Source organism: Lycorma delicatula, chromosome 1 (genome assembly GCF_047948215.1).
Source record: "Lycorma delicatula isolate Av1 chromosome 1, ASM4794821v1, whole genome shotgun sequence".
NCBI lineage: Eukaryota > Metazoa > Arthropoda > Insecta > Hemiptera > Fulgoridae > Lycorma > Lycorma delicatula.
The window spans coordinates 249206212-249230512 of record NC_134455.1 but is presented as its reverse complement, the minus strand read 5'-3'; the positions used below and the strand labels follow the sequence as shown (position 1 = coordinate 249230512).

At 31.9% G+C, this 24301-nt stretch overlaps 1 protein-coding gene across 4 annotated transcripts in view; it reads left to right on the top strand.

Moving 5' to 3' along the window:
* The window catches only part of Tti1 (Telo2 interacting protein 1), a 98288-nt gene that overhangs the window by 28749 nt on the left and 45238 nt on the right, over positions 1 to 24301 (top strand). For 3 of the 4 annotated variants that reach the window (XR_012757724.1, XM_075375293.1, XM_075375299.1), the window contains exons 5-9: positions 1255 to 1429; positions 3118 to 3458; positions 9729 to 9937; positions 14654 to 14824; positions 22351 to 22566. Coding sequence is in view for 3 of the 4 variants with exons in the window: in XM_075375293.1 (XP_075231408.1) it covers positions 1255 to 1429; positions 3118 to 3458; positions 9729 to 9937; positions 14654 to 14824; positions 22351 to 22566 (1112 nt within the window). In the remaining variant the exon portion in view is untranslated. The remainder of the gene's footprint in view (positions 1 to 1254; positions 1430 to 3117; positions 3459 to 9728; positions 9938 to 14653; positions 14825 to 22350; positions 22567 to 24301) is intronic. The other variant, XM_075375312.1, reaches the window with a different exon arrangement.

The following is a 24301-nucleotide window of genomic DNA, read 5'->3' as shown; positions in this document are numbered from 1 at the left end:
CAGTATATAATTATCTGAATGAAATATTTATCTGATTTTTTTTTGGCAGATTCTTTGTCAAAAACAGAACTGTTGTGCACTTGTAGGTTTGTTTTTGCACAATATATTATGCTGTATGTATACTGTCCTATTTTGGATTTCTGTTCCGGTTCAGTCTGTACCTATTTTGCATTTTATAAATCTTGAAATCATTTAATAATGATAGATATTTTCACTCAATTTGTGTATTCTATATGGGTGAAAATATCTAGGCTTACAAGAAGTAGTGTTTTGTAATCTGATGTCAAGGAAATTGAAAAAGAAAAAAACATTAACTATTATTCTTGATGGAGGAGATCAAGTGCAAAAGTCGAAGACTTCATCACAAATGCATACCTGAAGTTTTATTGTAGAACTTAATTTTGAGGTTGATATAAACTTAAACCAAAAATAAATTCAATATAAAATAGGTGAATTTACTTTCTCTGTCAAAGTTTGACAGAATGGCTTTTAGCAGTAATTTAAATTTCAATATTGAATGTTGTTTAATTCTGCTTTGTTCGTTGTTAATCTAATGGACAACACATTCTGGCCTAGTGAACATGAGTAATTAGCTATAACTGCATTGTCACTACTTTGAAAAAGATACAGCTACCTATAAAGTAAACAACTAAATAAAGCTGCTTCAAATATCCTGGAGTATTATGTGGCTTGGTCGCTCTTTTGTTCAAAACCAGAGTATTCAAAATAAATGTTTATCAATAATAAGAGTATGTATGGTAATAAAGAGTAACAGGTAAATTGGAATGATTGATGCATATATCTTTAAAATTAGATTTTTTATGCGGGCTATTCTTAATATATTCTTAAAGCAGGTGTTTCTTCAAAATTCTATTAAAAATACTGGTGCTGTATCGACCAGTAAAGGTGGGTAAGGATTAAGGGATGGTTTGGGCGATTATGAAGAAAGACTGATAAATTTCTTCTAGACTATATTTTCAGTATTACCTTATATGAACAAGTATCAAAGAAACACTTTTGGCCTTCTAGTAGTTTTGAGTAAAAGGTAGATCTTTGTCTTTCATTCAAAAGGTTTAGTTTCAAACTTTGGTCATATTTGGGATTTCTCTTTAGGATATAACTATTCTATAAAATGGTAGTAATTTATATTGAAGAATGGGAAACTAAATTATAAATTTATGCTGTTAAATTGGTTTTAGTAAATGTAAATACAGAGATGTAATGGATTTCATATTGTTATTTTCTGTTTTATAGGGTGGAATCATTACAGTGTATATTACATCATTGTCTGTGTCATGATGAAGCAGATTTATCTGATATTGTATTACGAGATAAAGCTAGAAATGCTGTTATGCGTATAATGCCAGGTATAATATCTACTGCTTCACTAGCTTGTCGTAACGTTTTGGATAATCACCATATTACACAGGTATTCAAGTGTATTTTATTATAATTTACTATTTCTTTTAATCACTATTTGTATTTTTGTAAAAATCCATTTTTCTTCTTTTTGGTTAATTTATTTATTATAAAATATTATAAAATCAAGAAAGTACTGGTGTTTTCTATTATTTTTATTATCTTGATTTTTAAACTCTTTTTCAATTTCTTTGGCGCTTCAGGAAGACAATGAATTAATTATTCCTCTTTCAATCTGATGATTTCATGACAATTGAAATATCTGTGGGAAAAGCACCTTGGGAATTGATAGTGGTCAAGTATTGTAAGGTGCCATTAGCCAAAATCATGTTAAGTAAATTGGTTCTTGATTATTAAAGCTAAATGAAATTGAGTGTATTTTTACTCCATGTTTGTGTTTATTAGTGGCTAATAACAATAGTAGTTGATGGCTCTTGAGCATTAGTTTATAACCAAATGGTCAGGGCTCGCTTTGCTTGCCCTTCCCATCAGAGCCATGGGGCTCTGCCCCCTGCACCCCCTGTGTTCATTAACTCGTTCTTTTGAGAATAATAATGATAAATAAAAATTAAAGCCTGTACAATTTGCAAAAACTATTGGTGTATTGTAATTTCTTCAGAGAAACAGTGTGGTCAGTAAAAGACTCGAAACTTTAAGTGATCTGAAGAATGTAGGTTTCAAAATAGTAAGCCTCCATCTTAAAAATAGTAGTTGTAGCTGGCAACCGATCCATCTTACTGGTAAAAATTTATTTTGCCCAATTTTTAGTATTACTAGATAAACACTACTAGCAGGTAACCGTACAATGTTTCTCATTTAAAATTTTTTATTTTATCTTTTTTGGTCAAGTAACTGGAGACAGGTGCAGTCATTTGTGTTGCATGTACAGTTACAATGGCAGTAGCTATGCTGGTTGAGCCACCAGGCTGTATTTTGTCACACCTCTTAATTGAAATTAAAAAAACCCTAAAATGGTTTTTAGGTATTTATCTGAAGAGTATTTACAAGCTCAAATCAAGTGAATATCTCATTTAGTGTACTCAGAAGTGGGAAAATTTGCACTCATTCTTCAACATTTTTACCTTTCCTCATTCCTTTCAAGGTCAGATTTTAAAAATCTAGAAACCGGTATTTAGAAATTCACCTGAAGATTACACACAACAAAAATCAAGTTGATATCCTCATTTGTTACTAAGAAATTAAAAATAGAGTAAAATTTAATATTTCCCCATTTTTAACCCTTTAAACTCAGAATTTCAAAAAATCCTTTCTTAGTATGCACTTACACTACAAGAAAAATGTATAAAGAAATTTTCATCAATTTAGTGAAATTTTGTTATGTTCATTAGCGTTTGCTAGGCGTTGATTATGAGTTGGACAGGAGATATTGTATTATAGGTACAGATTATTTGTGTATGTTATTAAAGTAATATTTTATTATATAGTAAAAATTTGATTCATCAAAGAAGTTTGATGAAGCAAAATAATGATTCTTAATGTGATTCTTGATTATGTAAGTGGTTGTGATATTGTGGCTTTTGTATGCAATTACCTATAATATAAAAAGGAAATTGTCTTATTTTTTTATAGATTTTAAAATTTGTTGAACAGCTCAATTAAATAAAAAGATTGGTTTAACTAACCATTTCAATGTATAAGAATCAGAAAAAAGCTATTAGATTTTTTTTTTTGTTTTAGAGTGCAATTCGTGTCTGGTATAGAATTATTGTTCTAGTCATGGTTGATAATGAAGATGATGAATTTTCTAAATTCCAAAGTGAACAACAGGCATTGTTAAATGTGAATACTCATCAGTATACTGAACTCAGTAGCAACAAAACTAGTCACAAAAGTGGAGGTCATCAGAAGAAAACATTGGAAGAAAAAAAGAATGGAAGGACAAATGAATGGTTGAATAAAGCCTCTACTAATCTTGCTGAAATTTCTAGTATTATGGTTCAATTGCAGCATCATAGTCATTATAGTGTTCGTAAAGAGTTAGCTATTGGAATTTATGAAATCATGTGGCATTGTTCCAGGTAGATTCTATTTATTATTTTCATATTGACATTTCATAATACGAGGGCAGTCCAGAAAGTAACTTACGTTTGTGCCTAGCGTGGAGATGGGTGGTGATAGAGTTGCCATCTTGCGTCAAAACGTTTCTACACTCAGTATGCATCAAGCTGTCCTAGCATGTGGACTGTGATTTTTCTACTTTGTTCATTGTGAATTATTGAAATGTACGCTTTGATAGAAAATCCCGCGGGTTGTGAGGTGCATTCAGTGATTAGGTTTTTACTAGAAAAAAACCTCAAACCAATTTAAATTCATTGGCAACTTTGTGAGGTGTATGGAGGTGGAATAATGAGTGAAGGTGGAGTGAGGCAGTGGTGCATTCTGTTTAAAAATAGCCGCACCAGTGTTCATGATGGGTACTGCACTGGTCGGCCTAGCCTTGTGACTGATGAATTGATGATGAAAATCAACGATAAAATTGCCGCATTATGATTACAAAACTCTTGCTTCATTTCACGAAGTTTACTGCATGAAATTGTATCGGTTATCACAAGTTTTGTGCAAGATGGATGCCAAAAATCTAAGACTGCAGATTTTTACAGAGAAGGAATTGAAAAGCTTGTCGTTATGATAAGTGCCTCAATTTAAATGGCAACTATATAGAAAAATAGTTATAGGTTGTCCCTTTCAAATATATATAATAAAATTTCTTTTTTTTATTTCAAAATGTAATTTATTTCTGGACAGCCTTCGTATTTAATTACCTCGGTCTTCTGGTCTTCTGTTTTTAAAGATTGATATTAAAATACTGTTTTCTCATTGGTTTGTTATTATGTCAGTTTTCCATGCTTTGTTGTACATTTACCAATTATAATATTTTTCTTTATCTCATTTATACTTCACATAATCATTGTTTTCTTATTAACACCTAATCCCTTTTCAATCATAATGTCAAAATGGTGGACAAAAATATAAAAATTGTGCAAGATTGCATCCATATTGATAACATTTAAAATGATTTAAGATAAACTTAAAAATTACACAGTTAGCAATTAAGAAATTATGTGTTGCAGTATTTTAACAAAATAAATGTGTGATATATTACATTTTAAGTAATAAAAACATTTTGAGGATTTATTTAATTATATTATCGCTTATTATACAAATTTATTTACATCATCATTTATTAAATCTGTTTCTACTGTTACAGCTTCAGATGTTGGACAGTTTAAACATTTCTGTCCATTGCAGCTTACAAGCTGAACTAAATGCCGACCAGTTTTTCTGGATCACACCCTTTTTGTACAAAATATTAATTGTTAAAGAACTAACTTGTGTTAAACAGTCCATGGACCCAATAACAGAACGTTTCTGCAAAAATGTTTGCATTCACTACACAAGTGCTGGTACTAAATTTAATTCAGTGAATGCATTGAGTGCATGTAAAGTTTCTTTTCTTTGATTTACAACTAAAGCAGACCCAAGTAATGCACATAAGAGTTAGTTACAAAATTTTGATTTTTATTAACACAAATTTAGAAGAAAGAAATTAATTTATGTTACATGAAACAAAGTTCAGTTTATGAAACTGAACGTTTATAAAGCGTGTCAATTAATGAATATTTAATAGTGAAAATAGCTTTTATGTATAAAAAAAACCATAAAAAAGTGATAATTACCCAGTTATCATGTTAGTGTTTGGGTTGTTTGGTGAACAAAAAAATATTTTTCATAAGAAACTTTGCCATTACTGTGAATAAACACTTGTTTGTTTATTGTTTTGTATTTTTTCACTCTTTTTTTTTTGGTGGAAATTTCACTTGACTCCCAAACAGGAGTCTTGATGTAATAAATGCAAGAAAAAGTCAGTTGTAGGCTTTGAATAAAGGGAAATTTCTGCTGTAAGATACATCTATTGATAACTTTGCAGTATACTGCTTGAAACTACCAGTATATTTGATTTTTCTTAAAACAATAGATAAATTTAAAAACAAAAGTACTTTTATGACTGTCTGAAAGTAGTATACGTTTCATGCTTCAAAATTTTCATTTGTTAAATAATATTTTATTTATAAATATTATTATCTCTGTTTAAATTTATATGTAAAGAATAAATTCAAAATATCAAAATGATTGCTTCTTTGAAGCTTGCAATTTATATAATTTTTTTTTTAATTTTTGCATATAATGCAGTGTCTGTATTTCAGAATGTTATCCTGAATCATAGTGGTAGTAATCAAACATAATTATTTGACTGATTGTTGATTAACTAAAATAGTTGACAAATTTCAAATGTGTGTAACATTAACAAAATATACATTCTGAATTTTTTAATTTGGATTTATCAAGTAAGAGCTGTAGCACTTTACAAAATTGACATATCTGCCATTTCAGCATGTTTGAATAGCTTGTTATTGGGCTCACATAAAACTATTACTCATAAAATAATGTTCAGATATAAAAATTATATATTATTTCTATAGTAAAATTTTTTCTCTTTTGATTGATAAAAACATGATTGAATTTACATATTTAAAAAGGACCCAATATTTTCCATATTTATAAATAAAAAATTTAGCTAGGTGATTGACTTGGAAAAGCTTTTGGATTTTTATTGTGGCCACGTGTGTGAATACTTCTAAAAGTTTTTTTTCGGAGAATTATTTTAGAATGTAAATGTAATTGAATTGAATTGCACCAAGAAAAATGGATACTTGAAGTGTGGCGTCAATACACAATACATGACAAGAGTATTTCAGCAGCACACAGATTGTTTGATGCGTTCTTGATTGTCTTCCTGGAAAAACTTTTGTTCTTCTTTTTCAAGACAAATAATTCATAATAGTGTTTTCATTTTTAATACTAGTCTTCTGATATAGTTGATGTTCCTATTCCATATTCATCTGCTTTACACGTTACAACAATTTTCAATTTTTCTAAGAATTCTACTTTTCTTTCATTGATGAAACAACTTTTTTTTATGTTCTTGTAGACATGATGTGAGACCTAATGATATCTTGTATGTTAACAGGATTAGAGTTAAATTAATTATACATGCAGAACTCTTAAGATCAGTGAATTTAAGAGTTTTGATGGTGTAGGATTAAAATATCGCAGTATGTAAAACTGCGTGATTTTATCATTACATCGTGAAAATAATGCAGTCTACCCTGTGTAAATTTACGAAACTTAAATAAAGCAAATAATACCATAATGATGAGTTTTTAAGGTATAATAAAATTATACCTTAAAAAAAATATATTTATTATGCAAAAGTAGTAATAACTAAAACCATGAGTATATATAAAAATATATATATAGACACTCATGAGATGTGTATTAAATAATGAGACTAATAAAATAAGTTACGTTTATTTTATTTATTACTATTCTAATGCTTGTCCCCTTCAAGATGGTGCCTGTTTACCTTTATACATCAATGCAATTTTATTTATTAATCAAAGAGATGTAACAGATCAGGTTCTGACAGCTGTTTTAACTCATCTGCCATTTTCATTTTTACTGCAACAATTGACTCAAAATGTGTTCCTTTTAAGAAGAGATTTCACTTTAGGGAAAAGAAAAATATCACATGGTACCAAATCTGAAAATTGTGAAGGATGTTCTAATGTAGTAATCTGTTTGTCAGTCAAACTTTCTTCTCAGAAAGTGGTGTGTGATCAGGCACATTGTCCTGATGAAGAATGAAACCATCTTTACTCAGTTCTGGTTGTTTTGTTCTAACTTTCCCTTAGATTTGAAAAACTTCCATATTATAATGTTGATTCTTTTTTGTGACTTCTGGAACCCATTTTTCCAAAATTACACCCTTGACATCAAAAAACACACTGAACATAGCTTTGAATTTGGACTTATTTTGACAAGCTTTTTTCATTTTTTATAATGTGCACCAGTTGTCATTTTGTCTGTAGATCATAATACTGGATGATTCAGGATTCCTCACAATGATGTTTTTTCTTTTTTGTAAGAGGTTGGGATCTTGATCAAGTTGCTGCAGAATATCAGTGCAAATTTCCTTGCAGTGTTTCTTTTGCTCTGTTGTTAGAGCCCTGGGAACCATTTTGACTCAAACCTTTTTCATGTTGAGATTGTCATATAAAATTTACCATCCAGAGGCGTTGTCGGTGTTTCCAGATTTTTAAAAAACTATCATTTGAGACTAAATTGGCAGTCTTTTCAAACCTGACTAATTTTTATTACAATTTCTTCCAAATATTGGAAGGCTTACTTGCTAATTGTGTAACATCAAATGATTAAAAAATGTAATTATTTAATAGCAGTCTTAACATCCTTTTATATTGCTGTATATTACAGAATCCTCCTAATCTTTGCAGAAAATAGACCTGTCTGTCCCTAAGTAGAGTAGGTTAACAATAACAAGTTATTGAATTGTAATACACAACAATTTCATAAACATACTATGATGAATTTAGCTGTTATTTTTTAAATTTGAGATTATTATTGAATTCATAGTAAAGAATTTTTTTTAATTAATAAAGCTTTCCTAAGAGGCCTCCCCACCTACTGCCATTGTAGGTCTACGCCCCCCCCTTCGGTTGGATCTTTTAATTCTTAATTGCCCACTCTAATGGGGGTACTCCATTACTGGATTCCCCCACCGGTATCGGGTCTTTTTGTTTGTATCCCCTAACCTAGTCTCCCTTGGAGTCCTCAGTCGATCATCGGAACCAGGACACCACGGCATGCCGGCTCTCCTGATTGGGGCTGTCCACCCAACCCTACACTAAAACCCTCTTCTTCTACCTTCCGTATCTTTGCATCGAAGCACCTCCCTCAAGTATTCCTCCACTTTCCTCCAGTTACTCTGCAACATCAGCATATACGGGACCATATAAAAATCTCCGGCTCCAGATTTGCAATACTAGCCCGAATATGTTGTTCAATCTATTCCTCACACTTTAAGAGGCTGTGCTCAACTGAGTCCCGTTCAGCACAATATATACAGTCAGGCGACTCTCTCCTCCCAATTCCATAAAAATACACTTCAAAATTACCGTGACCAGATAACATTTGCATAAGGTAAGAACTCGTCTCACCAAACCTATTATACTATATTTTAAACGAATTTGATATTTTACTTAATAAGAAAGTTATAGCAATATTTTGTTTTTTTTTAAAAAGCCCCCCCATTTCCACCTCCATGGTCCGATTTTTCCCATTAACAAACCTGAACGAGATTTTGGATCGTTATATTTTATGTATCAGTTTGAAAGTGATTGGCATAAAATTACGGCAGTTATCACATCCACAAGAAAGTGAAATATATATATATAAATGTATATATACATTTTTGAACTGATGGTGATTTTGGAGTCTGGAGGATGAGAAACGTGTGAAGATATATTGAAATTTTTCAAAAATTGAATCTTGGTACTCATTACAATAGGTAGCTTTTTTATGAAACCTACCTAAAAAGTAGATAAATTTTGTGATAAACAAACATTATTTTCAACGTAATAGCAATGTAAAAGGAACATAAAATCCTCAGTTATTCAAAAAGTTTGGAATTTCTTGCAACCCAAGCTTTTATTTAATTAACATTGAAATTATTTTCACCTTCAAATTATGAAAATAAAAAGTATTTTGATGTTCTAATTATTCTTTTTCAAAAAAAACTATTTTTGGATCAAGTAAAAAAGTCAATCATGTTAATCATATATGGGCCCTCCTTCTTCCTTCCAAGTAGTCTTCTAGGTGGAGGGAAAAAGCCTAATTTGATAGGCTGAAACAATTAATAATTAATGAAAGCAAAATTTATAAAATTCATCTTTGTATACGTTTCCATCAGTATATAAGGTGTTTTCAAGTCTTATTGTGTATGTTTACAAGCCCTTGCTGTACCTTTTTTACTGTTTGTTTTTTTTTACTATTTTGTCAATTAATTTTTTCTTTTCACATAACAGTTGTGGCTTATTTTAATAAAATTTATGTGGTAAGTTATTCATAAACCATGAATAGTTAAATATATGATAATCATCTTAATGAACAATGTAAATATACGTACTTGTTTGTGCGTGTACATATATATGTATATAGTTCTAATGATGCAGTGATACTTATTATTAGTTTATTTTATTTTCCTGTGATTATTTATTTAGTATTGCATACATCTTAATGAATTTATTTATTTTATTTTAAACCTACTTGTTTTAATGCAGTTATTGTTAATCTATGGGATTATTATTTTATTATGTATTAGATTAATTAACTCAGTAAGATATTGATTTTTAAATTACATGATCAAACAGGAACATGAAGCCATCTTTAAGTACATTGATGGAATCTTTAATAATCCTCTCCCAGGATGAAATGGAGGAGATAGAAAGATATAGCTGTATGGCTCTGAAAAAGTTTTCAAGTAGATATGAATCAGATTCAGAAAAGTCATTTTTTGAGAACATAGAGGAATCATTCTATTCTTTTCTTACAAGATTTCCTAGAGTTGTTCTTAGTTCAGGTAAGGTTTTTACCAGTCTATTTTCATACCCAGAAAACAGAAAAATTTGATTCAAAATATTTAATTTTTGATCAAATCAAAGAAATTAATTAATTTGAAAATTTGATTTTTAAAAAAATCTTGATTTTATAGAATGTATTCAAAATTGAGAAGATGAGAAAGAGATGATTTTTTTATGCGTAGTTCTATGCTTACCTATACCAATGTTTGTTACAAATTAGTCCTTTGATCAGTATTATCATAAATACATAGTTTCATCTCCATAATAATATAAATTAATAATACATAGTTTCATCTCCAAAATAATATAAATTAATAATACTTCTTATGCCTTATTGGCATAAATTAGTATTATTTATTATTTAGTTTACCTTACAAAAATTTCTCTCTTGTTTTCAATTGTTTAAAAAAAAATTACCAGTAGCACAAAAATGGTGTTTATGTTAAAATTTTATCAGTCATAAGAACTGTTTTTGAGAAATTCAGTTGTAAAATTTTGCACAATGGTGACTTATCTTGCAAGTAGTAGTTTGATATTTGTGTTGCATCATATAAATCCTTGATACATTAATTCTTCATTTTCTCCTTATTTTTATTCTATATAATGCAGTTTATATCCATTTGTAAATACTTTCCTTTCTACTTTTTTAACGTAGGATTAACATTTTAATATTTCTTTCTCCTCCATAAAATTAATAATTTCCGTAGCCTTTTCAGTGACAAACTATTTATGGTAGCATCTTTAAAATCCATTTAATATATCTCCATTTCTCTCTTTTTTGTTATCTAGTTCTCCTCTTCTGTTGTTACTTTCTTTTCCCATTTGACCCATTGTTGTTTCTTTTCTTTTTCCCATTCTATAGTAGCCTGATTAACCAGACACTTTACAACACTTGTTGGATATGCCTTATTCTTGGAGCTCCATCCATTTTTGAAATTAATTATAGGTTTCAGATGTAATGCAGATGCCAACCCCAAAATAATTTTATGGCTTATTAAGGTCTAAAGTGAAGTAATCAGTGAAATAACCATTTTTTTTTTTTTTTACTTTTAACAAGGACTTGACTTTCTATTTGATAATATAAGTTACCCAAAAGAGGCTGGTAAAAAGAATATTACAAGTTAAAAAGTGAAGAGTACCACTTAAGATGAACAGATTATGAAATGTAAAAGGAAAAGAAAATACAGACTGATTGATATAGTGGTGACATGAGCAATTCATCAATAATTTCAAATTATTAAAGTTCTATTTATAACAGTATGTTTTTGTCATGTGATATAGAAAGCAAAATTTATCTTGTTTTAAGTGTTTCAGGTCTTATCTTTTTATTATTTTAGCCTCCCAAATAACTACATTGTTTCTTAAAATTGTTTTCTTAAGTGTCTCAAAAAAAGCAACCCTTAGTTGAGCTACAAGAAAATTTCAGACTGTCCATTTTGTAAAGATATTTTGTAAATTTATAACTAATAATTATCAATTATATTCTTCTTATCTTTAATACACACCAAGTTGTATGGTAAAACAGCCACTGCCTATGTAATTTTTTATGTTCATAGTCTTCATTTTCAATAATTATCATGAACTGTAAGTTCATTTTCATTGTTCATATGGCATTCACTCTACTATGGTCTGTTATGTTACAGGAAGTGGAATAAGAATTAACTACTTTTCTACATTTTAATATTATACTCAATAGTAATAATAAACATGAATTTGACTCATTATCTTCTAAGTTTAATTGCTGACTATAAGTTACTGAATAAAATATAAGTATTTATACATTTTCAAAAAAATTTATAAATACTTTAAAAGCATGTCATACATGTGATACACTTTAATTCACATTGGCTATATATTTAATGTGTAGTATTATCACTCTACAACAACAGATGGCATTAGTGTTAATTGATGCAATGTGATGCAGTCAGTTGAGAAAGTGCAGCATTGGCCCAAACTCAGCTGTCATTCAAGGAGAAAAAAAACATTCTGAAGTGGAAAACATTGGACGTTCGAGAATATCTGTGAAATGTAAAAACAGTGGAGGCAGGGATATGGAACTGAACTGTCAACACATTAAGCATTGTTCACTGTCTGGTGTGGGCTATCATCAAGAAAACTAGTTTGACCGTTCTTTTACTGGCCAAGTTTTCTTAGAGCTGTTGGACACATTAATTTTATTATCCATTATGGCTTCGTTGGCAATCCCATTCCTTCATGTAGATTTGGATGCCTACTTGGATAACACTATCCTGGGACATTGATTAGGACAAAGGGGTCCGATTGAGTACTTCCCTCTTTGCCTCATTTATCTCCCCTAGATTTTTACTTGAAGGGACCATCAACAACATAATGTAGAGTAAGATGCCACAGTTACAAGTGGAACTGCGCCATGAAATTTTGAAGCAATCCCTGTGGCTTTTTTGGAAGATGTCACCAGGAATGTACAACATTGTGCTCAAAAGTTTTTGCAACTGGTGGTTTACAGTTTGAGTACTTATTGAAATAACGTGAAAACACTGTGTCTATCTTGTAATTTTTCCCTTTATATTGTAATACTCACAATAATATAATAGCTATTCTATTTTAAAGTGTGCATATATTTTTTGAACAGCCTGGTACAAGGATTTCCAGTGACAGACTAAAAATTAGATAAATAAATATTTTATTCTGATCAGAATAGATCATAATGTGTCTTGATCAGATATTCTGATAGAATTTCAGATAAGATAGAAAAATAGATGCGATTAAAGTCCATATTAGTTGTTTAAATACAAAGACATGAAATAATGCTAAACTAAATGTTAAAGTACAAAATTTAATAAATAATTACATTATTATAGATTGCTAGTTTCTTTCATTTATGTCTTTAATGTTACTCAGTTAAACTTACATTATCTAGAAAAGTACTTATTAATTTCTTGTAAAAGATTCAGAAACTGTTTGTTATAACTTTCTAAATGTTCTGAAATTTTATAACTGGACAAATAATTAACAAATTAGATTTGTTTATAGTGACGATAAATAATTTCAAGTAAGAATTTCTTTCTGTAAAATTATTTTATCAGTTCATCTAGCAGAATTAAGGTAGATTAAAGTGTCTCTATTTCTCTTAAGTAACAGAAATTGGTTATACAACTGAAGATCACATTTCACTGAGCAGTGGAAGTAGTAGTAAAAATAGATGTCTTTATAAGATCGAGGAAGTTGTAGTAAATTATTGCTTATTAGTGATTAGTTCAATTAACACATAGGACAAAAATAGTTTGTTGGACCTGCAGGGAGGCATAACAGATGCTACACAATTACTTGCACGCAATTACATGAGTGTGCTGTTTGTGTCTGTTTCTATTTGTTGTCTGGCTTAATAATGTTTTTATTTATGTTATATATGCACTTTTTTATATATATTTTTATTTGATTAACTTCAATTTTTTTTAATTTTATTTATTATTTTTAGATTTTTAACATTTTCATTTCTTTATTTTAACAAAAAGGAAGGATAAGGTTTTTTTAATTTACTGACTATCCTATCCATGTCATATGTATCACTAGTATCTTTTGACAGCTTCATCTATGCTAGTTGTAACATATTTTCTTTCACAATGTGAATTTTTATTTTCCCTAAAAGCAGCTCATATAAATTGAATTCAGGGTGGTATGATGGAAGTTTTAATACATTCTGTGTTCATAATCCTCCAATATTTTGTCGAAGTAGTACTCTTCATTGCGGGGCTTATTTAATCACATTAAATCATTCAGTTCAGTTTTTAACTACCTGCTGAAAACAGAAAATTTCTACTTTGATTATGATTCTAATAGGTATTCTATTCTGAATAGTGCAAAAAGGTACAGCAGAAAACAGAAAATATATGCAAAATGATTATTAAAAAGGAATATATCCGTAATTTCTTTGTGATGTAAATATATCACCTTGAAAGTGTTGATACTTTGGTGTTGGATTTAGAGTAAGAGTGATGATTATGAATTTATAACAGAGACCACATAAATTTTTGTTTTATGTAGTGTCTTCATCTAGCTCTGTTCTCATTTGTCAAACAGCATAAACTTGTAATATTCTAAAAAAATGTTGGAAATAGAAAAAAAATTTTCTATTGTAACATTTTTATTATTATAAAAAATAAAACTCATGAATCTTGTAAAATGTATTTCAAAGATTAGCATTATGTCTTGCTGATCTGTGAACCTTTTTTTGTTATTTTCCTACTTTTTCCAGTTTATTTTATATTTAGACAAAAGGCAGGAAGGATTGGCTGGACTTTTAAGCTACTTCTTGTTTTCTTATAATGAATCTTTAATTCAGTCGTCATTATTGAATTAATTAATATTATAAACTAATGAAACAGAAGTTGGCTACACAATTTAAGATCCATACTTCATGCTACAATGGGAGGAATAATGAAAGTAAAACTTTGTAAGTCTAGGGAGCACATTCTGTCAACCTTCACACAAGTAGCCTGTCTCCTTATCTTATAAAAATGAATTAAGTTTACTTTGCTAATTGATTGAAGAAAAATGGGACTAAAGTTATGAAAACAATATTTTTAATAAATATTTTGAATTATTAAAATGAATATTTAATACATTGAGCATTTTAATTCATTATTGAGGTAATGTAAGGTGGTAATGTAATGTAATGGAGGTAATGTTTCCAATTTGTTATTTAATAGTGTTAATAATTTTTTCTTGTTATCAAGGTGTGACTTCACAAATGAACCTTTTAAATGGTTATCTTCTTCTGCTGGGTACTCGCTTACCACAGGTTTTATCATCTAAAACTCACCTGAATCGCCTGTTGTTCTGTCTTATTCACGCTGTAAAAATTGATGTCTCTGGAGTTCCTCTACTTCATGAAGCTACTCTTAGAGGTAATCTTGATTATCACTCTGACTTATAATGTAATACTGAAGCTAATATTTAAATCTTTCATATTGAATGTAGCCACAATTTTGGTGTTGAAATTTGGAACAGTTTTCCAAAAATGGTTGATCAAATTTTGGAAATGGGTGATTTTTACATCAGTAGAAAATCTCTACGATATTATTTTCTCTTGGAGATTAGTACCATATTGAAGTCCTTTTGTTAGGTACTGTTACTGAGATAAAACATCTGTAATGGAATGTATGGGAACAGAAAATACAAATTCAACCTTCTGAGACACAAAGCAATTTAATGGAAATGTAATTATAGATATATTCACGAACTTGCCATAGAACAAAACATTACTTTAATGGTAATGTTTCATTGTGTGTGGGTTTTTTTAAAAGCAAATCCTAGAATTTCAAAGAAGGAAGAGTGAAATAAACTAAAACAGTAAAACTACCAGAATAAAATATAATGATTACTATCACTACTACCATTTCCAAAGTAATATGATTTATATTATATTAAATAAAATATAATGTAGGAAATCTAGTTTTATGAGGAAGAGTTCATTGATTTAATAGAATGTATTAACGTAATTAAACATATCTTTAATGATCTTTTGAATTTACTTTTCTAATTTTATCTGTACCATCTATCATTTTCATTTCAACACATTGTTTTCTTAAATAAGCCTCAACGAAGTTTCAACAGATCTTAATTTTTACTCATAATATCAAAATGTAACAATCAATTGTTTTTAAAAGACCATCTAAAATTAAAAAAAAAAATTAATTATTCTTTCTCCATTGTCCAAACAACTTTTTCTACAAGAGATACTAGTGCTGGCATGATATTTTTCTTTCGTAAAACCATGTTGCTACATTGGAACTCTTCTTACAGTCTCCAGGTTGTTTAATAGTTGTTAAAACAATTTGTTTAAATTTAGCTCAATGTATTGTTCTATTCTATCACTCTATTCCAGGCACAGAAAATAAAGATTCAAAACAAGATATACTCTGTAATGAAATAAACACATCGTCAGACAACACAAACTCAATCTGTTAGATACAAGGTGGTTTATGTATGATAACGGTAGTTGAATATATATGGTGTATCAATATAAAAGGGCTACAAGTAACCAGAATCAAGAGCAAAACTTTCACATATTAAATAAAATAGATATTAATAGATATTAATTAAAATAAATACTACAAATCATTTTTGCAAGATGATTTGTAGTATTTTTTAAAATTAATTCTTCTTTCAATAAAAAGAGATAATAATTAATTTTTTAATTAAGATGAATACTATTTAACCTTAATATATTATAAAAAGTACAATACCAGATGTAATGTAATAAGAGGTTTAGAGTTTCAAAATAGTGCTTTTGATAAATATATTTGATTGATTACACAGGTCAACAGAAAAAAAAATAACAATTTGGAAGTGAAACAAAAGTAGGTGAATTAGAATGTATTTTTATGCTGAATCTTAAAATGAAATCAGTTTTTTCATCACCCTCAGATTTTTAGTTATGACCCTTTAAAATATTGAGAAACTTCTTAAATAATAGAATACAAAAATAATAATTATAATTAAAATACCTACTTTTATTTTGCAAACATTTACGTTTATCTTAATTTTGTTTTTCTTATTTTCCTTTTGTGTTCAGTGAAGTCTTCTCTTTGCAGTAATCACTCATCATAGATTTATCCCATCTGCTTTGATAAAGTTGACCCATCTGCAATATATGTTGGTGGAACCTTTCTCATTGTTCATTGCCGATTTTACCCAGGTTTGAAAGAAAAAGTCCAAATCAGAATGTAAAAAATAAATTTTTGATGACATATTGCAGCCTAAACTTTGTAGTTCACTAAGAGTTCATTTATAAGTTGAACATTGTTTTCAGTTTTTATGTTATCAAGAAAAACAGTAAAGATAACTTTGAATGACTTTCATGCTTCTAGTTCTTTAGGATTCAGTTTGCTGTTAAATATATTTTCACAAATTAATTTTCTTATTTGTGACTCAATAAATATTCTTTTGGCTTCACTTAATTGTGAAAAAACCTCAACTATATAGCTGTTTCCATCTTTTAACTAGTCCTTTTACAAAATTCTTTATTAGGCCTAGTTTTGTGTTTAGTGGTGGTAAAATGATACAATCTACTTTGACAAGGGGAATATTGACAATATTTTCCTTTTCTGGGATAAACTGATTTCTTTTTCTCCAGTCTTTAACTTTGTAGTGTTTATCTGTAGCCCAACTATCACACAAACACAAGAAACTATGCGCTTCTTGTGCCAGAGTGGTTTTACAAAGTAAAGTCACTCTGGGGTCCAAGAAGAAGCCCTATCACTTTCAGGTCAGCAATGATTCACCCTGAGTGTTCATCATACTTAATAGCTTTAAAAATTTTTTAAATACTTTCATATGTTTCTTTTATTCCTACTGCATGCACTACTGGTATAGAAGAAAACTTATTCGAGTTATGCAACAACACTGCCTACAAGCATCTTTTTGATGAGTCTATAAATAAACACCAATCATGTCCAGTTCAGACATTAGCCCCCTAACATCATGGCAGGAACAAATTAAATGATCTGTTCTAAAGTATTTCAGTATATCTGTTATAAAGTATTTTTGTTTCGATTTCTATATACTGAAATTTTAGTATCCTTAGGTCTCTCAGTTCTGCTTGTGTGTTGAGGTGAGGTTCAGTGTATGATTCTTCTGGAATGTAATTATTATCTATTGAAGTTGAGGATTCATCAGTTGAGCCTTCTGGAGAATCAGAAATTTCTTTCCAAGAAGTTGGAGTGATTGGAATCCATAAGCCAACACAATGAAGTACTGGTCTCATATCTGACTGAACACTTGGATATGTTCTTTTTTTGTTTGCTTGGCATTTCTCCTGCCACCACCCCATTTGGTCGCCCTAAAGCATACGACCAAATGTCTGTGCCACAAACGGCTACTGAGCCTCGAAACAGTTTAGCGACCAGTATCCTAAATAGCTCCTAGAGCTTACCTAACAGCGTGAGCAGACTAAGCGCGGTGCTATATACCATCGGCTTACATGTCCCAACTGCTCATTTGTCATATATTTGCTAAAATGGGTAGGCGCACCCTGTCAACTACTAAAAATATTTATGACATCCATAAATTAAAATTCATTTTGTTTGGACATCAATTTGCTGCCATGCCTAGGTCGCTGAATGCCAGCAAGAACCTGTCCGCCATACTAAAGCGCTTGGAGCCTTAATTGGCTGGTAGTCAGCCACATATATCTCTAGATTAGCTTCCTACAGTAGTGCAGTAGGAGTCTTTTCTCCTTAGGTAAACTACTGATGTCAGCTGAACAAAGCAACTGCATCAAGGAACTCCTGCACAGTCCAACAATGCAGCTGTCGCCATATTGACTCGCCGCTTGTGAGTGGCCCATTTTCCCCTTGACCTCTTAAGTTCCAGAGTGGCCTGGTCTCTGGCCCCCCCGAAGAGCAGGGCAGTCAAACATCAGGTGCTCATTTGACTGGACCTCCCCACAGACGCACAGCTCATCAGCTGCCAGGCGGAACCGAAACAGATATTGGTTTAAATTAACATAGTTGGTGAGCACCTGGGCACCTGTTGCCCTTAAAAACAAGTGTGAGGAACACCATCCCCCCAGGTCCTGTATAAATTTACTAAGGGAATCTTCCCTTAGTTTTGGTGTGCCATGCATCCATCGCGAGGCTCTGCAGCCTCTTCCACAGACGGGAGATGGGCAACTGAGCAAAATTTAGATTCAGTGCATTGTGATCGCCGTTCCACTCCAGTACTGGCTCAGCTCGAAACCGCATCCCAAATATCTCAGCTTCCCAACCTCTTCGCGATTTCCACATGGCTGCCCGAACTTTCACCACCAAATCGAAGCCTCATAAGGGGTTGTTTTAAAACATCAGTGCATATAATTAAGGCTCTGCGCTGGCCTTAAATTTTGAAGAAGTGCTCTACTCTATTCATATCCAACCTATGCGCCCAAACGGGTGCCGCGTAAGTAGTCATGCTTTCAAAGACACCTCAGTATACCGTGTACATTTGATGGTCCAACAACCCATAGTCTTTCTGAGCAATCCTCCTAAGTTTGTGCATCACTGAGATGGCATCCACTGCTACTCGCTTAATGTGGTTGCTAAAAAGCACCTTCTCATCAAACAAAACGCCTAGGTACTTATGAACTCTAACTCAGCTGATTACACAGCCTTTATACTTAATGTGGTGGTTACGACTGTACAATAATTTGTGTGCACTCTTGAGAAGCATGCACTTCTTTTTAGACATAGAAATCCTTAAATTTGCATGTCCATCCAGCCCTCTGCAGTTGACAAAGCCGCCTGTGCTTGATCTTCTAGCTGCCGTCATGAACAACAATGAAAATTTAGTCCTAATTCCCTTAGTGAACTCAACTTTCAGTTCATACACCTAACTTAAATTTACGGACTCTGGTCTGGTCTACAAAGGAGAAGTGGACAAACCTCCTACTCCCACTCAGCTCCATTGTAGAGTCCCGCGTGACCTTTACGTGCTTTATTACCATCATCGAGATGCCGCTACACCTCATAGCTGTATGGGAATCCATGTCCTCGGCAGTGCAGTCACCATCCCACCAACAGTGATGTTTACTCATTGAAAACTGTCTATGTCAAAACAGCGCTGCACCTCACGACTGCATGGTAAGTCATACCCTTGGCAGTGCAGTTGCCGTTCCACCGACAGCTAACATTTAATAATAATCACCACAATTTCTATCTAACCATGGCTCAGTGCCAGCACACATACCTCCGACCAATCAACTGCCCAGGCGGTTCCTAGCCACCCGGGGTAGAGTAGCACCCCTGCTACTCTACTATACCCCTTCCGCTGTCCTGCTCAGGGTGAAGAAACAGAGGAAGCCAGTCACAACAGTCCATTCTCTGTGAGTCTTCCAGTTGACTCGCAGATCAAAGAAGAAATCCACTCTTTCCAGTTCCCTAACAACTCTGGTAAGTTCAGTTCATACCAGGGACAAACATAAAGGACATGGTCCACAGTGTCTGTCGTCAACCCTACATTTCGGTCACAAGCCTGAATCAGCCAAACCAAACCTAGCCTAACTATTCCTAAAAGCACCATGTCCTGAAAGGAATTGAGTTGTGTACCAATTGGGGAGATCCACCTAATTGCTCACAGCTCCCTAACATTTGGAAAAATACCATGCATGTATCGACCAGTAGAAGAATCATTTCACTTAGCTTGCCAAGAGTCAAAACCTTGGTCTTCAGTTCTCGCAAATGCCCAGAAGGAAGGCTTCCCTTCTTAAAAACATACTGCTTGCTATGTTCCGTAGCTAGAATATCAATGGGTTTAATGCTGGTGATCACAGAAACTGCCTCTCTTAAGACAGTTCTGTAGCCACCAACAACAGCTAACAACAGAAGACACTGGGCTCGCAATAGAATGTTCCTATAACATTGGAATTGTAAACAATGAGCCCAGACAGGCGCAGTATGTATACATTATGGCCTCACAGACACCTTTGTAATGAATATGCATGGTATGGTAATTCAAGCCCCAGTCAGGATGGATGACTCTACGAACACCAAAGAAGGCATCAATGGCCTTCCTTGCAACAAACTGAAGGTGGTCCTTGAATTGAAGCCTCTCATCAAGTATGACACCCAGATATTTCTGAATGGTGACATACCTAATTGGAAGGCCGTCCATCACGACATGCAGGTGACAACTTGCGGTCCTTTAAGAAACATCATAATGGTTTTCTCCACACTAAAAACCATCTTATGTTGAAGACTCCACAACATTAGAACCTTGCTTGCCTGTGTCACCCTGAGCTCTATCTCGGCAACGCGAGTTGCCCTCGACTAGCAGCAACCCATTGTTGGTATGTGCCATGATGCGGCAGCCACTAGGCATCCACAACTGCATGAGAGAGTCAAACTCAACGACCCAGATGAGTAGACCTAAAACACTGCCTTGTGGACAATCTTTTAACAGGTCTTTTCTACTTCTGAGCTGCCATCGCAAAGGACGACGGTTCTGTCGCTGAAATAGCTTGGGGGAGTTCTAATCTCATTTAGTGTGCACCCACACTGCTGAAGTTGAAACAAGGCAGAGGGCCACCACAAGTTATTGAAGGCCTCAGATATGTCCAAAAAGACGCTGAGTACATACTTGTTCGCTGGACAAAGCCAGATCCATTATCCTAAGAATTGCATCCTCTGTGCTCTTGCCAGGGTAAAAACCGTACTGGTTGTCCATCAGCATATGGTTAGAAGTCAACCTACTATTAATGCAGAGGTACAAGATCTTTTCGAAAACCTTACCTACTACAGGCAAGAGTGTCAGAGGGTGGTAAGAAGAACTTACATGGGGTCCTTGTTACGAGCTTTGAAGAGCAATTTCAACTCACCACATTTCCAACACACTGGCAGATGTCCAGCAAAAAGCATCCTATTAAAAACCGTAGTCAAGGGACCAAGAATTATTGGCAACGTGCGAACAAGGAGCTCCACTGTGATACCATGATATCTGGGGGCAACTTCGTTGTGACATCCCAATCCCGTAGGGGAAGACACCCGCCTTGTGATGCTTCCGGTCGCCACCCTCCTCTGTTCTTAGCCCTGATGGGCTTTAATGGGAACTTCATTGAGACATGTGGCAGAATGGTCCATTCTTCTTCCAGGAGGAAGAAGATGTTTGTCACATTATAATTGGAAGCCATGTTGAACCAAAGTCAATATTGGGTGGCAAATTTGATGTGTTTTTTTATGAAATAAGACCTCAACTGCATCTGTAAGTTATCTCATCAAATTTTTATATGCTTTTAAAATTGTGAAGTTCTTTTTGAATCACCTGGTAGTGAATACTTTACAGTAGTTTTATCTGAATAACGATCTGTGAACTGTTGAATTTTATAATTGCTTCTCAGTTAAAAGAGATTCCTCTAAAGACCATAAATGTTCTTTTTACATTGATTTAGGATATTTTGATAATGTTAATGGTTTTAAATTTTCATTGTATTTTCAGTTACGGGAGATTGATCAATTTCATTATTATTTAACCATTCAAAGCAAAAAAGTTTCCAAATATTATGCCATTCTGCCTAAATATTTTATTAAACTTGTTAGTTTTATATGATTACAGTGTTTATGTATTTTTTCAAGTATACTTAGAACACTATTAGGAAAATGGGAATTGCTGATGTATAACTAGGGATTCATAAGGTTGCTTACCTTATGAAAGTAGCAGAATGTATTAGTAACAATATTTTCAGTTAATTTTTAAATTGTTGTGGTAACTGCAAATAATTCACTGTTATAGTTGTTACCAATATTTTGACATTTATTGACTAAAATGTTTTTACTTATCAGAATTCTTGTAATATTCTTTTCAATGTCATAACTTTTTCTGAAATTTAGATTATTAAGAGATTAAATTATATGATTTTTATCTTTTAAATTTATTTTTTAAATATCTGTATTTTTTGTAGAAGTAGAAAATGAGAACCAACACAGTTGTTCACAGTGGAAAAGAATGATTTTGTTCCACGGGAATGAGCTGCTAATCCAGTTGAAAAAGACTTGCTCAGTTGTGAGAGATCACAGTAACATATCCATTATTTCTCATACATTACTTGATTTAATAAATGAACATCAGGAATTTGCTAATGAACTACTTCTAATTCTTAACACCATGTTGATGACTGGTAATAATATTTCTTTTCTTTTCTGAACAATATTACGTATTTTACTTTGTTGTTTTACATAAACTAGCCTTTGTCAAAATTTACAGTTAAATTTTTGTTTGAAGCCATTTCAGATACTTTTATTATTTATTTATTTCAGTCCATTTTCTAAAGATAAAAAAAAAAGTATGAACATAATTTTAAAAATTCATCAAATGTAAATTTTGCACTAAATATTGCTGACTCCAAGTTTTCACATGAATATTATTTTGTTTGTTTACTGACATAAGCGATTCATAATCTATTTTATGAACCATTGTGTACTTGTAATTAATAATTTATTTTGAAATAAAACCAAAGCCTTCAAAATCTACTATTAGTATAATTTTTTGAAAATAATTGTAAGGACCTTTGCAGGCAAAGGTACCTGCAAATTGAAGTGCAAATTGAGTTTTTTTAAAAGCTTAAACTTTTTTGCTTCCTCTGTGAATCATGAGATCTTACCATTGGGAGGGGGCTTGAGTGCTCAGTGATACAGAGTAGCTGGACCAAAGGTGCAACCATTTCGAAGAGGTATCTATTGAGAGCCAAACTAACTAAGGAATGTTTCCTGAAAGTGGCCAGCAGCTCTTTCAAAAGTTGTTAAGGGGGTAGGTCAGGAGGACTTAAACGAGGAGGATCAACATCACTCAATTTTCTGGGTACTGCGGAGCTGAAAGTAATGGAAAACTACAGCTACTACAGAAGTAGAAATACTAAAGATGGACAAAGCAATAGAAATATAAAATGTCAAATAGCACAGGCAAAACGGGCTTTCAGTAAGAAATATAATTTTCTTACATCAAAAATTAATTTAAACATCAGGAAAGCATTTTTGAAAGTATATATTTAGAGCGTAGCTTTATATGGAAGTGAAACTTGGACAATCAGAGTATCAGAAACCATGATAATAAAAAAACAAGATGGCCACCGTATCTGTTTAGGCGTACTTTTTACATTAAATCTTGTTTGTCATCGGTTCTTTACGAATAAGATGTCATTTTGTTCACAAAAAAATGCTTCATAATTTTTATAGTACATCACAATTTGATAAATTAATAATTACTAAGATATTTAAGATTGGAAAATTGAAACAACCGCCATTTTGAAATTTGTCAATGAAGAATATTGTTCTTTTTTTCTTAAAAACACAAAGTGGCAGACAGACAGAAAAATATGCGTTTTTGGACCTGTGTTCAGTGGGAATTTTTTCTTCAGCTTGTCAAGTAGAATCACTTTGTAGAGTGTGGCCTCACCTTTAAAGGAACTCCCTATATATTAGCTAATAATAGACTATTTTAATATAAAAATAAAAAAGAGTGATGTAGAAAAAACTTCTTATATTAGAAGGATCTTACATTATGTATTGTTTTTCTACATATTCACTGTTCACTGCAACACATTTTTCATACCGTTTTACTTTTATTATTCCGTCTTTAAAAACTTTTCCTGCCGTGATTTAAACCAATGATTACTTTGTCTTTTTAGTTTCATCATCATTTTCAAACTTCTATAATACAAACCATTGTTTTAAATGGAGTAAAAGTTAATAACCTCTTAGCACAAAATCAGGACTGTATAGTGGATGTTCAAAGATTTCCCAGCAAATTAATTTTAATTCTTGAACCATTTTTATTGCAGTATGCAGTTAAACATTGTGTAATAACAAAATACCATTGGCTAGCTTCCCACATTTATCTCGTTCTGGTTTTATTCA